The sequence below is a fragment of the Drosophila mauritiana genome, chromosome 2L (assembly GCF_004382145.1).
Source record: "Drosophila mauritiana strain mau12 chromosome 2L, ASM438214v1, whole genome shotgun sequence".
Classification (NCBI taxonomy): Eukaryota; Metazoa; Arthropoda; class Insecta; order Diptera; family Drosophilidae; genus Drosophila; species Drosophila mauritiana.
The window spans coordinates 673,528-689,961 of record NC_046667.1 but is presented as its reverse complement, the minus strand read 5'-3'; the positions used below and the strand labels follow the sequence as shown (position 1 = coordinate 689,961).

The window sequence follows — 16,434 nt, the reverse complement described above, 5'->3', positions numbered from 1 at the left end:
GGCGGGGTCGCTCAAGAATGGCGGCATTTGCGCTTAAGCCATGGCAATGAATTCATCGTTGACATATCTCGTTAATTTAATTTCTTATCGTAGGGATAGCATCGTCTTCGACTGCCTCTTGGACTTTTCGCTCGGAAGCCGCATGGCTGACTGATTCCAGGGCTGGCCAGGCACGACCAGGAGGCGCGGGGCAGGGGGCAGCGGCCGCAGTCTGGTATGCAAAATAGCTGCAAGGATGCGCCGCGTTCTTGACTCGCGGGCCCAGCAAACAAAGACAGACACCAGAACAAGACCTGGATCTGTATGTAGACCTGAGGGCTGGGGCTATGGGACAGAACCAGAAAACTGGCCAATGCTGCGGCTGGGATGGAGGCAGGGACTCGGACGCCAAAAGACGCCGAAGGCTACACAGAACCAAAAACCAATGAAACGGAAATTAAACAAATTCAACTTCTTATAACCAAAAAAGCAGTCACTATTGGACAAGATCATCGCTTAACATTCCAAAGGCCAATGAATAAAAGATGAATTAAAAGTGTGTGACAAATAGAAAAGTACAGTAATGCAATAGAATTTTTCTCCGTGTATAGGACGGCGTCCTCACCTTTCTTCCGCTTCTTTTATACGCTTCTATACTGATCTGTTCTTTTATATATATGCTTTTATTTTTGTTGCCTTTTGCTACTATACGTTTTTGTCAACGATTTGTACGCATTGTCTTGGCCCCCATGTTGCCGAAACCGCTTTTTATAGGTTCCTACTTGCAGCTGAAAAGGCATTCGAGAGATTTTTAGCATAACACTTGATTATCATTGTCAGTTGTGAGTGAGTATGTTCAAACCAAGGCGGGTTCTTTGTACTAACCCCTGCGAGGACCCGAGAACCCGCCCATTGACAGCACAAATGATTTAGCTTAACTGTCAATCAATTTACGGCTGAGCTGATCTTCAGCGGATAAACATACCCGAGCTCCATTGGTCAAGTTCGTCGTCTGAGTCTTTTGTTCTGGTTAATTGTTATTTGCTTAAAATGCGAAATAAGACCGAAACGCTTTCCCCAATTAACGATAAGGAATCTGGAAGGGGTGTATCGCACACCCCCTTTTTTAGGAGGTAGCTCACATTAGGCCACATTCGCGCAAATTAACGCAAAATGCTTATCACAGAAGTCGCGTCTCGAACTGGGCAGAACACCCCGATTCCCCGGCCATCACCCACTTACTTACCGCCTAACGAACCTCGCGTACTTTTTGAGAGGGAAACACCCAACATAAAAAACCCTGCTCACCCTCAGAAAAGCGTCTCTGCTGATGATTTTACGCACCAACTTTAAAGAAAAGGATGGAAAGGAAAGGTAAGGTATGGCGAGGGTAAGGGCAGGGAGCACTCTGTGTACCACACCTTGCCAACTGGTGTTGAAAGCAATTTCAAAAATGATGAGTATGATCGAACGAAATATTCCCTTGGCAGCAGCCGCTGTTGGCTTTTCGATTTGCTTTCAATATAATTTGGAGCCCCCTGCGAGGGGTTACCTTTCGCATCTTCCGCCTCCGAGATCTCCGATCCCCATAAATATATGCTGCTCGGACCTTCCTGCCCTTGTCTTAGGCTTCTCGGCCTCAGTCTCAGCCTCATCCTCAACCTGGAGAAGGAGAAGGAGCCAATAAGCAGTTTTGCTTTATCGCTTATTAAAAATCATTTCGCTCTTCGTATTTTCAGTTTCCAGACTGGCTACAGTCCCCCCTTCCGCTGACCATCCTTCCTTCCTTTTCCGCATTTGCCTCCCTTTTGGCTGCCTTTGTTATTAACTTTGACTCACATGTCGATCACTGTTGATGATTTTGTTCAATTTTAGCGCACATGAGAGCGCCGTCTACGTCTCCATCATTCCTCATCAGCGTCTTGAGCGTCTCAGCTTCCTACATTCCAAAATTTGTGTATATCCGAACTGTTATTGCTATCTGACGGAGCAAAAATATTTATTCAGCCCCCCAAAAATGTAATGTTACTGATGCACAGAGAAAAAATGGTGTTTCAATCGTAGTTCCATTATTTTCTTTTGTCAGCTTAGTGTTTACATCTAACTGAATGATTTTCTGGTATAGCGTTTGGCTTAGAAGTCGTGATTACATTTTACAAATTTTTAAATTTTGAACTTCTTGCTCTGGATTTTTTTTTTCGTGGTGTAACCTTTCCAGTGAGTGCCCATCAAGCTTGACGATGCTGCTGATGATGACGTGCCGTTGTCAGAGACTGAAGTTTAAGTCGGACTCCGATGGCGGAGTTTGAATTGTTCGATCCTGCTGCCCCAAATCGACTTCGCTTTCATTTATGCCCCTCCCGCTGCATCGCATGTGTCCGCTATGGCAAATTATGGCAAATACACACCTTATGCCTTGTACCTGATGCCCGCTGCCCAGGAACTCACCTTCGCATCTGCTACAGTCAGCCCTCGGTGCACACGCACAGAGCTGGAGATGCGGTGTGTATGTAGGTCTCAAGATGGAGACACTCCACGGAGTGGAGGAGATCTGACCACTTTTAAAACTTTTCGTTTCTTCGCCTTCCTCATCGAGCTGGCTTTATTTCTTATTGTTTTCTTGGGCCTGCTCTCTGGCCGGCCGATGATTACAAGATCACTTATCTGGCTTCAATAAACTTCGGCATCGGTTGCTGTTATTATTTTTTAATGTAGTTTTTTAAGTACCATCAAACACTTGAGACTATGAAGCGAGAACTACTACTCTCCCTCCGCCTGTCTGGCCTCGAAAAATCATCTAGAAAAGTTGTTTAGCCCATCGATCGATAGCAAGAGGTAATTACCAGCGATCGATTGCTTCTATACCTTCTTCCTCTGGCTTCTTCCACCATATGGGTTTTTTTTTATATTTCTAGGGGGCGGCAAGAGCAGGAGATTATCGCAGATCTTGTCGAATTCCGGCGAGGAATTTCAATTTCGGACTGATTTTGTGATAGAGTACATACGCCTATATTTCTGTGCACCTGCCCTGCAACACTTTCTTTCCGTTTATTGATATCTTTATGGCATCAGTCCCCCCTTCCCAGCAACATACCCTATTTATGTTCCCTGTACTTCCAATCTGCCATTCCATTTCGTTGCCCATCAATCGCAAGTACAGTAATTTGGCTCAAGTGCTGCCCCAATGGATTCCCCATTACCACGTAACTCGGGTTTATGGCCACGCATGGCTCTGAGACACTGGGAAAGGAATCCTACACTTACGGAAAATGCGCTCAATGAGCTGGGAAAGTGTTATATCTTCATAAATGGATCTCGGACCAACGACGAAATTACAAATTAACAATTTGTAAGCACTCTAAAGGCAATTGATTTCGGAAAGCGGGATAATAGTCACACATTCCTTTTGTATTTGGGTAGAGACATGAGATATAACATCAAAAAGAGAGAGAGATAGCTGTTTTATTGTTACATTTTTTACAGTGTGCTAACTTTTCAGACGCACTTTGGCTCTATAAATATTCCACGGTCATAATCCTGGGCTTCTGCTAATTTTCGAGGCACTTACTTCACCACTTCTCCCTGATCTTCGCAATTTCGAGGCTTCAACTTATTGTCTTAATGTCAGACACTGGGATTTCCAAGATTCTTCCCCGCTAATAACTGGCAATCTGCGCCCTTGGTTCCTTTGTTTTCTCTCTAAGAATAAACCATCGTCGAGGTTCTATCGATCTTTCCGAGTCGCTGATCTACCCGGCATTCCTTTCGCTCTCTGTGCTGGAACATCTGGCCTTTTGATTTTAATTATATATTGTGACCAGTCGGAGTATGGGTTTCGGTCTCGGGCCAAGGAAAACCTTCATATCGGAATGGGCGTGTCACTAAATAAATTACTTTTCTATACTTGGAGTCGACGCTGTCGAGTTTCCCACATGTGGCACAATCTGTTTTTGTTTCAGGCTTTGGTTTTTGTCTGCACTTTATAGTTTGGCTTCCATGCAGTTGTTCCCTGAAGTTGCAGTCGGAAAATTGTTTGCTAAACGCCCTTTCCTGTGCCGCTGCTGTCGCTTTTGGGCTGAAGCTGCTCGTAATTAGCATAAATCACTTCGAAAAAGGCTTCCATTTTGGCTTGACCAAATTTGTTTATAGACTCTGTGGCTCTTTTGGCATTTTGGCATCTCCTGACAGGGGGTGCTGCCCATGGAATCCCCTTCCTCCCCCCAAACAAAAACAACAGCAAAAACAACACGACATGGTCCAAGTCACGCATCGCTGACCAAAATTGGCCTCCAACTCGAACCCGAAGGCAGCTTTTGGGATGGCGAAGGCGATTGGATTGCAGTTTGAATTCGCTTTGTTTGCTCTTTTCTTTTTGGCCGGAAAGTTGAGCAATAAGGCCATTTGCATTGCACTACGAGGCTAGCAAATAGAAAGTACAATTCGTTAATTGAAAGTTTGCCGAAAAAAAGACAAATAGCGAAATAAACGCAGTGTCCACAAATGAATTGAAGCGCCACGTTGTTCCTTCGATTTCCCGTTTAAATCAACTTTCCCATGTTGGTCGTTCGCCATTTGAGGTGTCCTGCTTAATTACCCAATCCCAATGACCTCTTCACAGGGAGATCCTGAAACCACACAATTCTCACACGCTAATCAGCAGCTGGATGCCATTTGGTATCAAACTGTCAAAATCTATTTAAAAGCATCTTCATAACTACTGCGACTAAATACTGGTTTGGATTTCCACCTTGATCGCTTTTCCATTGATCGCCCCGCTTATTTCCCCTATTCCATAATCGCAATTACTGTCAATCAGTAATTTAATTTAATTTTTGATTTATTATCGTGGCGGCACACTTAGGCTCACTTGGTTGATTTCAATCCGGGAGTGGTGACTTCCAATTATTCATTTAATTTCATTTTTATTGACTGTTATGCAATCGCCATTTTATGCCTAACATAACAAAGAAATTTTAAAGTTTTAAATCTTCCCAGTAGCATAATATATTTTGACTGGAAATATAGACTAGTTTTGTGTGTCCACTCAGCCAGATTTTCCACCAAATCTGTGCTCGCCTTTTACCAATGCGTCGTCGTTGTCCACCACTTTGCCATTTTTAAGTGCTCTCCAGCGGCCTAATTGAAAAAATGGTTTATTAAAATGCGGAGAGGGGACGATGATCTTAACGCACATTAAATTTCCGTCATTAGGCACAGCAACGAGTTTTGAGTTTTGCTTTTGAGCTTTTCGGGGGCATTGCATAACCAGCAAACCGCTCCACTGGGAGCAGTCCACCGTCCTTTGTTCCCTGTAATTTGTGGGACGCGATGATGAGGAGCCCCAGACTGTGGGACTGGGTTCACTGGAGATTCTGTCTCACCTCCCACTCGCAATATTCACAATAAATAGAAACGAAGCCCCGGCCGAGACAATTACGATGGAGGGGGACCGGCGTGTACCAATTATGAGACTGCGCTTGTTGGCCATAAATTCGCGTCCGCTTATCATTTTCATAAACAAGTCGCGGCCAAATGGGAGCCGCACTAGAGCCTCGGACTTATGCAATTCTTACTCAAACGCTGCCCGACTGCCCCGGCGTTTTCCCGGGGTAATGACAGGTGTTTGTAACTCGTTTGCAGCTAAGCTAACGGAGCCCCAAAAATGAGCAAGAAAAAGTATGGCTGGCCCCAGAAACAGAAACCCAGACAGCTAGAGCCACAGACAATCGGCACGGGCATCGCCTGCGCAGAAGAGTGGGTCTCGCCAGGCACAACTTCAGCTGGCAGGGGGTCGCCAACGCAGGCAACAAACAGATATACAGATATTTGCATTACTACAAAGCGCAGGCCAATTTATGCCCGCCAGCAGTCGAAGCATCAGTATCACAAAACAGCAGCTGCACTTGGCGGCTAGCTATTCCGGGCGCAGTGAAAGTGATCCTCGAGAGATGGCTCCAACGGCTGGAGCCGTCGTCGCAGCCTGCGTCTGCGGTTGCTAGGCAAATATTCTGGGATTACACGGCTCAAAAGAGGGAATACTCATAATCTTGATTAAATGAAATTTAGGCTGTGCTAGACGAACAGCACTTTTTCTCTGTGTAGTCACGCAATTTCATTACAATCACAGTTTCCATGGGTTTTCTTGTGGTCAAAGCACACAGTGGACCCCACCCGAGGATGATGATCATCATTTGACTTTGATTGTGTTTCCGCGTGTTTCTGCGGTTGGATTCAGAAGATTGTCAGCACACACAACATCATCACTTGATGGCGGGAATAAAATTGATATTTGCGGTGGTCTTGTGGTTTGTCTGGCCGATGGAATGTCCGCTGTGGGTCTCACATCCCTAGAAACGGATCATAGGCAGTGTCCACTCTGGGTTATTGAACCCATCGGACAGTTTGAAGTCTGCGGCTGATTAGCAAGACAACATTTGTCATTGTTAGCGCGTAATTAACTCACGCCCCGAGACCAGATCCTCCCCCTGCGATCCAGCACTCCGCCCACCGCCCACCGCCCCCAGTGCCATAAACATAAATCACACTGGAAAACCACCACCGGGAGGAAAACGGCACCATTTGGGATGTGGTGCTGGGAGCCTGGAGACTGGCAACTTAATTGCAAAGTTTGCATAATGCATTTAAGTGAAAAAAGAGGAAAACCAAGCTGGCGGTTGCCTAATGGAGCAAAATATTTCAAATAAACATTGAAAAACACTTCGAGGCGACGGGCCATGAAGTGAAATTCAATTTGCCAGACGCCGCGCACCACCCTGCACCACCCTGCACCACCGCACCACAATCATAATTAATTTCGGCGGTTATCGCTTGGCCTGCTTCCGAGTAATCCACTTCGCAGTCCGGGTTCCAAGTCCCACCTGCTGCCAGGTAACCAAAATCAACAAAATCGATATTTAAAATCGCATAAATCGCCGGGCGAGCCCACACACTGAGCCAAAAGTTGGTTGTTTGGGAGTGTTTCCATTAGAAAACGGACCACATCAGCGTTTCAATATGCAATTCACATGGTTTTAGATGTCTAAAAGTATGCAGCAATATATTATCAATAGAAAAGAAATGTATTTAAATGTGCCTTCTTTTCTAATTGTCTAATATTCTAATAACTTTATTTTTTCCTGTGCACCGCATGCGTTCCACATTCCTGCAAATGCACACATGTTCCACACAGTTTACCACCGCCTCGACTTTGGCTGTGACCACTTTGCGATTTGATTTATGCGGCTCTTGGCCCCGCTGGGAAGCGGAGGATCGGCCCGCCATATAGTGGAATGGCCCAGCGGATCGGTGGATAGGTGGAAAGGTGGCTCTGTGGTGCTCGGTGGGGTGTGTGGGTGCGTTTCGCCTCTAACTGGAATTGCTTTAAATTACGCAAATTCAAATTGCACGGGCGAGCGGGCGAAACAAAGCCAGCAGAGAAAAACAAAAAGCACAACGAATCGAATCCAATCGAATGCACTTGGAGTTGAACTTTTGATTAACTTATTGGACACACGGACCACAACAAGTATGCCCGGTACCGTTAACCGCTCCAAGATCCAAGATCCGAGTCGGCGATCCAGGCACTTGCCATGTACAGAGAGTTGTCCACTTTACGTGCTGGCCGTTCGCATTTATCAAACCGAAAACCGAAAACCAAGAGTGAAACCGAAACCCAACTCCGAGTCCAAATTCGCAGCCAGAGTTGCAAACAGAAAAGATCGAAAGTGACCAAAGTCGGCGACAATAAAATCAAATCGTCTGGCGGTGAGTGCAGCTAAGTGCATAAGTGCTAGCTAGGAATAAAATAAGCAAGATACTGCCCAATTAATTGGCTCGCCATTTGGAGTGAAACAAAAACAATCAATTTGTTTACCAGATTTTTTAAAATATAAAGAATTTTCTAACATTGCGTTTTTTATTCAAATAATTCAAATAAGTTATAAACAGCCTAAGAAACATAAACAATAGAGGGCTTTTATTTATTGGTCCACCTCTATATGCTTACCCATTTCCACATTTCAATTCCGGGCAAATATTTACACAATCTCAATAAATTTATGCGCTCTTCTTCACATTTTCAATTTGGCGAGGAGTCCTCCTCCGGCTGTGCGCCGCAGAATTTATGCAAAGTCACAGGAAAAAGCGGGGCCCAGAAGACTGTGATTGTTATTGGCCTAGAGAACGGACGATCAGCGATCGAGAATCGCGGATTGAGAATCGAGAATCGACGATCCATGTGTGGGCGGACGAAATCGAGTCCAAATTCAAATTCAGCGATCGTGGTGGGAGTTTGCAGAACACGGAACACCGGGTAATGGAGTTAAGACGCTGGAGTCTAGGGCTGGATCATGATGCTTATCGCCTGGCTTTTAGCTTAAGGCCCGATCCGATCAGCAAACTGGGCTTATGGTCGTTCCTGCTCTGTGTGCACCACTTGGTGTGTGGCCCAGTTGTGGTGCCGCGCTTTATGGCCATCGACAACTCATTGACAATTTCCTACTTTGGGTGCCACTTTGGGGAAAGTCGCGCAGTCGCGAGTATTGGCCATTAGGCTTGGCAACTTACACAAGGAAAAAAGTAGCATTAAATTTGCCGAAGATCTGTGAATATACCCATCATCATCAGCTTTTTCGCACAACATTGTTTTAAAATTGAATCAAAATCCAAGAAATTTATACATTTTACTAAGAACAAAAAACTACGAAAATGCCTACTCTTCACGGTAGGTGTGACATCACATCTATCAGCCCCAAAGTACCCTTCTTTGCCTCCTTTCTCAAGCGGCGCCAATTAGAATGCTTTATTGCCCGGACTGGACCACATTTCTTGGGCTCCTCCTTTTGGGTGCCAGAAGTTGCCTGTTGTCATGGGCATGACTTCCTGTCGCTCTTGATTTCAGTCCCTGTGTGGGTGGAATCGCATCGAGGAGTAGGTGGTGACAGAAACAGGGGGCGTGGAGAAAAGGGCAACTCGTTAACGTTGAGAGGCCAGAATCTTTGGAGCGTGCATCCAACTTAATTAGCTGCAACTGCATCTGCCACCGAAGGAACTGCAGTTTAATGAGGAAGGCATTGATTAGCGCCTCCGATTACTACGGGTATAAAAAGGGATATGAACAGAACGAAAATAATGGCCCATAGGCTAATAAAATCAGACTGCAATGCTTAATTAACCTTGAGTGGTAATAAAATAAACGCCAAATTTTACATTTTACATCGAATTTATCTCCAACAATTTCAACATTTTGTTGGATAGGAAAAATAGCTGTTTCGGACGGATGTGGGCGTAAGAATTTGCTTGCTCCATCTCATCTTTCTAGCCTTTTATACCTCGAGATAGCAGCTTATCGTTCATATTTTCCCCTTAAGATTTTTGGCCACCAAACCGAAACTGATTTCGATTCAAGTTCGTGAACTTTGCATCTAGACTTAAGCCAGGTAATCGACGCGCATTCCAGCGGGAAACGTTCGTGGACTTGTACAACGATCGATCATCGCAGTCATAGTTGGATTCAGAGTTTGGAATCGCAGGATGGGATTGGAGCAGCGGCAGGGGCAGTGGGGCAGAGGAGATCCAGGCGGGTGGTGCGGCGAGGCAAGTTGTTGCAGCTGCGGCAAAAATATCGGAGAGGCATTTAAAACACAAGAAACGCATTCATTCCCCCACTTGCCAGTTGCCAGGTTTTCCAAAAACATTTTCCTCCTTTTCCCTGGCCAGGGAAGTTGTGCTGTGTTGTTCGCATGTTTTTGGCCATTTGCAGACACATCTTCGCAGCTTTGCAGTCAAGTCCATGGCCAGCGGGCAAATTTAAATCTCCCCCAACCGTGCACCTCCCCGCACCACCCGGCTCACGCATCTATTGGTATTTTGATTTATCAATAGACGCTGTTTTCTCGGAGCGGCGAAAGCAAAAGTTGAGGCTCAGTCCGCCTCAAAAGTTGAACTGTAAACGTAACCGTAAGGGGGGCGTGGCATGGGGGTAATGGGCATTGGCTAAGAAGACAGCTGCAGCCAAGTGCCAGCGAACATAAATCAAATGAAGGAAGAAATGTACAAGATAAATTTTTAAGCAGACTTATTTAACACCTAACAACCTTGTTAGATGCGTTTTGATGATGCCCCAGCACCACTGCACCACTCACAGACAAGGTGGAGCAGAGTTCTGGCAGAAAACATGGAGAAAAGCGTGACACTGGGAAAATGAATAGTTAATCAGTAAGATATTGCACCAGAAATGATAAGCTCAAAATTTGAAAGTAGAAGAAAATGGAGCCAGACTGCGTAATATTTTTCACATTTTCTCCCCTATGTAATGCAATTATTTTTTCCCAGTGTTGAAAAACATTGCAGCGTAGAGAAGGCAGTGGAGTACAAGTCAGAAATCTATACCGGAAAATTAAAAATTCCTAATAACACGACAAGCGGCACAGCGGTGGTGCAATGGTGGTACACTGGAGCTGCAGCGGTGCAACAACTGTTAGAATTGCCTTTTGGTGTTTGACGATGCACAGCGACAACAGAGAGTACAACAAAAACAGGGGAAAGGCCAGCCGAGCCTGAGCCGCGGAAAGTAAACAGAAATAGATCGTTCCCACCTCTCGCACACCACGCCCTCCGCCCCTTCGCTGCACCACTTTCCCGTTGGTGCGGCCCCATCACATCTGCTCACATATAAATCTTCAGTTCTCTGCGCGCTTCTTTTGAGAGAATGTAAAAATAATTTATAAAAATTGCAATAAATATTGAGGGGTCCTGATAAGGCGTCAACATAAATCAGCTGCCATGTTGGAGTCCCCGCAAAAAGGTTGCGAGGTTCGGGGAGGTGCGAAGGCCGTGACTAATCAAGGCAAAGGTGTGAAATCTTCACACGCCGCAGAGGAGAGGATCCAGGTGCGCAGAAGAGACTTTATTACCGAGCCCTCAGCGGCTTAAATGTCTTTATAACTAAATCGATTGCTGGCCAATTACCTCTTAGATAAAAGCGCGAGAATTGCACTGAAAAAAAAGGATAATTATAATGAGGAGCTTAATTATTGATGTCAAATGGCTTGAACAACTTGAATACCAATAATCTTCGAGGTTTTCTTTCTCGAGTGTGGATAGTGATCTGCTTAGAAACCGCAGACATTTTACGCTTTCTGCTCCTACCAAACATGGAATGAGACATTGGAGCCGCAGCGACGACGCCCACCACATGGCAAACACTTTCTTCGCCTCAATCGTATTGATTTCACATCGAATGTGCATTGGGATGGACAGGGGATTGATGACGATTGGGAGCCCGAAATGGGCTCAAACTAAATCGCCGAGTAAAATAAAGTCGGTCGCGGCACTTGTGAGCACGTAGCCATTTCTCATCAGCCAGCCACCTTTCGTATTGGCCGTTGCGGCGGGGCCAGCTAAATCATCCACATCTGCCGGAAATTGCATAAGAAATATGCAAGCCGCCGCACGCTGCGATTCGCGAAGTGAGTTTAAGTCTGAGAGAGCCAGAGTTGCACAGTCGCAAAGTTCACTGCACCGGGGATGTCTTATCAAAAGTGTTCGCTGCCCTCGGATTCAGACACTCCAAGCTTCAGTTTGTGCCACTCACTCCACTCGCTTCGGCGATAATCCGCACCAAAGACACGACCGACATTTGGCCAACTTCTATTAGCCAGAACCGTAGTGTGACTTTGCTCTGTTGCCAACGTCGTGTCATTAGCACTGCGAGAAAAAAGGAACAAGACTGCTAGAGCTTGTTATTCGCATTTATTGTTCGAATTTAAGATCGCCATAAATATTTTATGGGTTTCATATATTGCTAAATTGGTTGTTGCTCAGTGTACTAGTGTTAATCAAAATGCAACCACGAACATCCGCATGGATGCTGAAGATCGTTCTGTTCCAGCAATCATCTTCATCCTTTTGTTGTTAACTGCTTTGGTTTGAGCCAACTCGCCGTCACCCTCCCTCTTTCACTTTAGCACCATCTCTTATTCTGTCTTAGCTCGTTTCGGCTTTTTTACGTTAAATAAGGTAATTGAATGAAATTACTTTTGACAGCTTATTTGCATACATCAACAGCAGCCGAAAGCAGAAGCTGGGACTTTTGAAGCTGGAGTCGCAGTCGCTGTTGGAGTTGGAGGCCTTGTTAGGCCATAATTGGTCATTGAATGCTCCTCCTGCTCTCCTGCTCCCCTGACCCCCTCTTAAGCATCCCCACCTGCAGGAGAGTGTGAGAAATGCGTGCTGACAAAGATGAATAACTCTTGACTGCTTCAAACCACACACACACACACACATAAATACGTGTTGGGCAAACGAACTTCAATTGTTCGCTTCAGATTTTTATTTTTCCTTTTGGCTGCCTGAAAGATGTCACTTGGCTTTGACTTTGGGATTCACTGCCTTCCATTCGATTTGCCTTTCACTCCTGCCTGTTTCTGCTGTTGCCATAACCGAAAGGCAAGTTAAACTGTCCCCTGTTCGCACTCAAACGGAGTAGGGAACATTTCACATTTTCAAATTTATTCAAAATTTCTGAGATTAAAGTACGTTAATTATAAAGCGTATTAAAAACAATTCTCTAAGTGCAGAGAGCCTGCTTCCTTTTCTTCGAAGCCCACGACCCCTGGTTCCTCTTCATTTCGCGTGGGCGTGCATTTATTTAGCACCAGACCCTTGCCGCCTCCTCCTCCAGATTCTCGCATCCCGCTTCCCGAAAACAGTTGCACACAGCACTTCCATGTTGTTGACAGATAAAATTGCCAATCTCTGGACTGACGACGGCCCAGTTCCAGCCCATATCCCATCCCATCGCAGGACTGGAACTGCCCCCGTCCATTTCGTTGGTGACAATTTCACCGGCCGGGTTAAACGAGTTTAAGCTGCTGCCCAACTTAGCTCATTGAAAGTCTTTAGTCGCAGCAACAATCTAAGCAGATCTCCGCCAGGTTTCTGTCCAAGTCCCAGCTCCGAGTACCCAGAATTACAAAAAGTGTAATTAGCGCTGAAATTCAACGAGAGCAGCCCAACAACTGGGTGCTGGGATCCCGGACACGTTTAGCTTTAAATGCATATCAGTCTGGACTCCAAACTTCGTTTGCCTGGGGAAGGGCTGAAATACACAGAGAAAAAATAGACGACTCGCTGTGTCTTATTGGTCTGAATTCGTGGCCATGTTTCTGAGTAATTTAAAATTCTGTATTAACTTTTTAAATTTTTAAATTTCAACTGAACTTTGTTGATTTGAATTAAGCAAATCTTAATGATTTGCTTTGGCTTGTTTAGTCTGTACTTCGTCTTCACGGGCTTCCTTTATTTGTTTGATTTGCAACTTATCTTCAATGGAGGGAAGCGAAACGCTTTCCCTGCCTCCAATTCAAGTTGAAATAATGACAGTTTTAATTGCTGGTTTCTTGGCTTGTTCGTTGGCGTCAAAATCCGATCGATGTCTGCCCCCGCTAGTTGGCTATTTATAAGGCAGCTCTCAGTCAGTCCAACTCTATCTCCACTCCCGGTTCCTTTTCCCTTCTTCGCAGACAGCCATCAGAATGCAAATGTCGATTACGCAAAATGCCAACTAATTGGCTACCATTAAGTGGAGTCATTGCTCCCATTTCCCAGCAATCTGCAACCTTTCTGCCAGTGATTCACCCCGGTTTTTTGGCTCAAACTTAAGTTGACACTCGCCTGATACGAGGGCTCGGGGGCGGAAGCCTCCACTCGGGATCGGGCATAACAAATTGCCAAATTAAGCCCTGAACAGGGTCCGGAGATAAGCTCCGGAACGGGAGCCCCAAAGGCCCACGGCAGCCACCGACTGTAAATCAAATTAAAATTTTGACAACTTCATTTGTAGCTGTACGTATATGCAAAATATAACCGAGAACCATGCTTTCAATATTCATGGGCATTGCAAATTTATTTAAAATTTTTATTTTATTGCGAGCTGCTACACATATTAACCACAAATCTTTTATAACGCATACCACTTGATATTAACTCGTTTTATTTTCCCTGCTTTTTAGGTTTCTGCAAGTGATCCAGATTGCGGAGTAAATGCCATGGTGAACTACACCATCGGCGAGGGCTTCAAGCACCTCACCGAATTCGAGGTGCGCTCCGCTTCTGGCGAGATTTGCATAGCTGGCGAACTTGACTTCGAGCGGAGGAGTAGCTATGAATTTCCCGTACTGGCCACCGATCGTGGGGGTCTGAGCACCACTGCCATGATTAAAATGCAATTGACCGATGTGAACGACAACCGTCCGGTTTTCTATCCCAGGGAATACAAAGTATCGCTCAGGGAGTCCCCGAAAGCCCCCTCTCAAGCATCGAGTACTCCGATCGTCGCTGTGGTGGCCACAGATCCGGATTACGGAAACTTTGGCCAGGTCTCATATAGGATTGTGGCCGGCAACGAGGCGGGCATCTTCCGGATTGATCGATCCACTGGGGAAATCTTCGTGGTCCGTCCGGATATGCTATCCGTTCGTACCCAACCCATGCACATGCTGAATATATCGGCGACCGATGGCGGTAATCTAAGGAGCAATGCCGACGCCGTGGTCTTCTTGAGCATCATCGACGCCATGCAGCGACCTCCGATCTTCGAAAAGGCCAGATACAATTACTACGTGAAGGAGGACATTCCGAGGGGCACGGTTGTGGGTTCTGTGATAGCTGCGAGTGGAGATGCCGGTAAGTAATCTATTCTTTAGATTGAATTTTCATTGGGCAGCGCATTAATTAGTTCATTGATCTGGAAATCTAAATATATTTCCGAATTAATGCTTTAGTTGCCCATGGTCACAGCTGACTGATTAGTAAAGAACATATTCTGATGTTTTATATACCATAACGAATAAAAGAGAGCCATGGGCACCAAACACACACATACGCTCATATCCATTCCCAGTTTTGGGTTTTTTTGAGCATAACAATAAAGCCAAAGCAAAGCACTTCAATCGCAAATTTCGGCAGAAATCTGCACCCATCAACAACGTCCTCGTCATCGAGTCGCACTGAACTCAGAGAACGATACAAGGGCCTGTTTTCAGTTCCACTTCCAGACTCCAGTCGTAAAATCCAATCCCAGTCGGAATGAATCCCAGACGATCCACGATCGTCGCTGGCTATGCAAAATGATTTTGCGGTTTAATTTGCTGCTTTCGCTGTGCACTTCCTTTCATGCCCCATGCTTTATATGTTATGTGGTGGTGCCCCATCCCCATCCCCATCCCCATCCACTTCTACCTGCCTCATGTGTCAATCGGTGACGAGAGCTCCTTCTCCTTCTCCTGCTCGATCCTATTGTTCCTGAATCTCATTGTCGAGGCCTTTGAATGGCTTTTAATGAGCAGCGGCTCCTAATTTCGTATTTCGGAGTTCCTTCAAGTGAGGCAGAAGTAATTGCACTTCTCGTTCTTTATTCGCAAATTAAGAACGTTAACCCGAATTCTTCCCTTGGGATTCGATAGCACAAACGAAAGTGTACCAAAGCGCCTAAATTTGAATATATAGAATAACTTTTATTCATTTATTATTTTACAGTCCATCGAAGTCCGATTAGGTATTCGATATACTCGGGCGATCCCGATGGCTATTTCAGCATAGAAACGAACTCTGGAAACATACGTATAGCTAAGCCCCTGGATCATGAAGCTAAGTCCCAGGTTCTACTCAACATCCAAGCCACCTTGGGAGAACCTCCGGTTTATGGACACACTCAGGTCAATATCGAAGTTGAGGATGTCAACGATAATGCACCTGAGTTCGAGGCCAGTATGGTTAGGATTTCCGTACCGGAAAGTGCAGAGCTGGGAGCACCACTCTATGCTGCACATGCCCACGATAAAGATTCGGGAAGCAGTGGTCAAGTTACTTATAGCCTGGTCAAAGATTCTGGAAAAGGACTCTTTGCAATCGACGCGAGATCTGGCCACTTAATTTTGTCACAACACCTAGATTACGAGAGCTCCCAACGCCACACCCTTATTGTAACCGCCACTGATGGTGGAGTTCCGAGCCTTTCGACGAACTTAACCATCTTGGTGGATGTACAGGATGTCAACGATAACCCACCAGTTTTTGAAAAGGAAGAGTATTCTGTGAATGTGTCCGAATCGCGATCGATCAATGCTCAGGTAATATACATCTTCTTCTCTTAATAACTCTTCTTTCTATACTTAAAATTAAATGCTATTCTCTTTCTATTCACTTAAAATATCCATCCCACTAAACTCAAATGTTGCTTAAATACTAGTTATCTTGCCAAAGATTCCCTTCCATTGCGTTACCTTCTGATGAAGGTATTTTATTGAAAAATAAATCTGTGTAATGCAAACTAAATGGGCTACATAAATTTGATTAACAGCCACTAAAAGTCACGCTTTTGTCAGGCGGACGTCATATCGCGCTGAAAATATCTCAACACCCAGGAGGAGTTCCTACCGACTGAAGCTTTTGAGC

General features: G+C 45.3%; 1 protein-coding gene across 1 annotated transcript in view; it reads left to right on the top strand.

Annotated features, from left to right (window-relative positions):
• LOC117150402 (protein dachsous) overlaps positions 1 to 16,434 on the top strand; it is a 65,681-nt gene that overhangs the window by 34,378 nt on the left and 14,869 nt on the right. The window contains exons 3-4 of the mRNA XM_033317266.1: positions 13,992 to 14,664; positions 15,517 to 16,109. Of these exons, the coding sequence (XP_033173157.1) occupies positions 13,992 to 14,664; positions 15,517 to 16,109 (1,266 nt within the window). The remainder of the gene's footprint in view (positions 1 to 13,991; positions 14,665 to 15,516; positions 16,110 to 16,434) is intronic.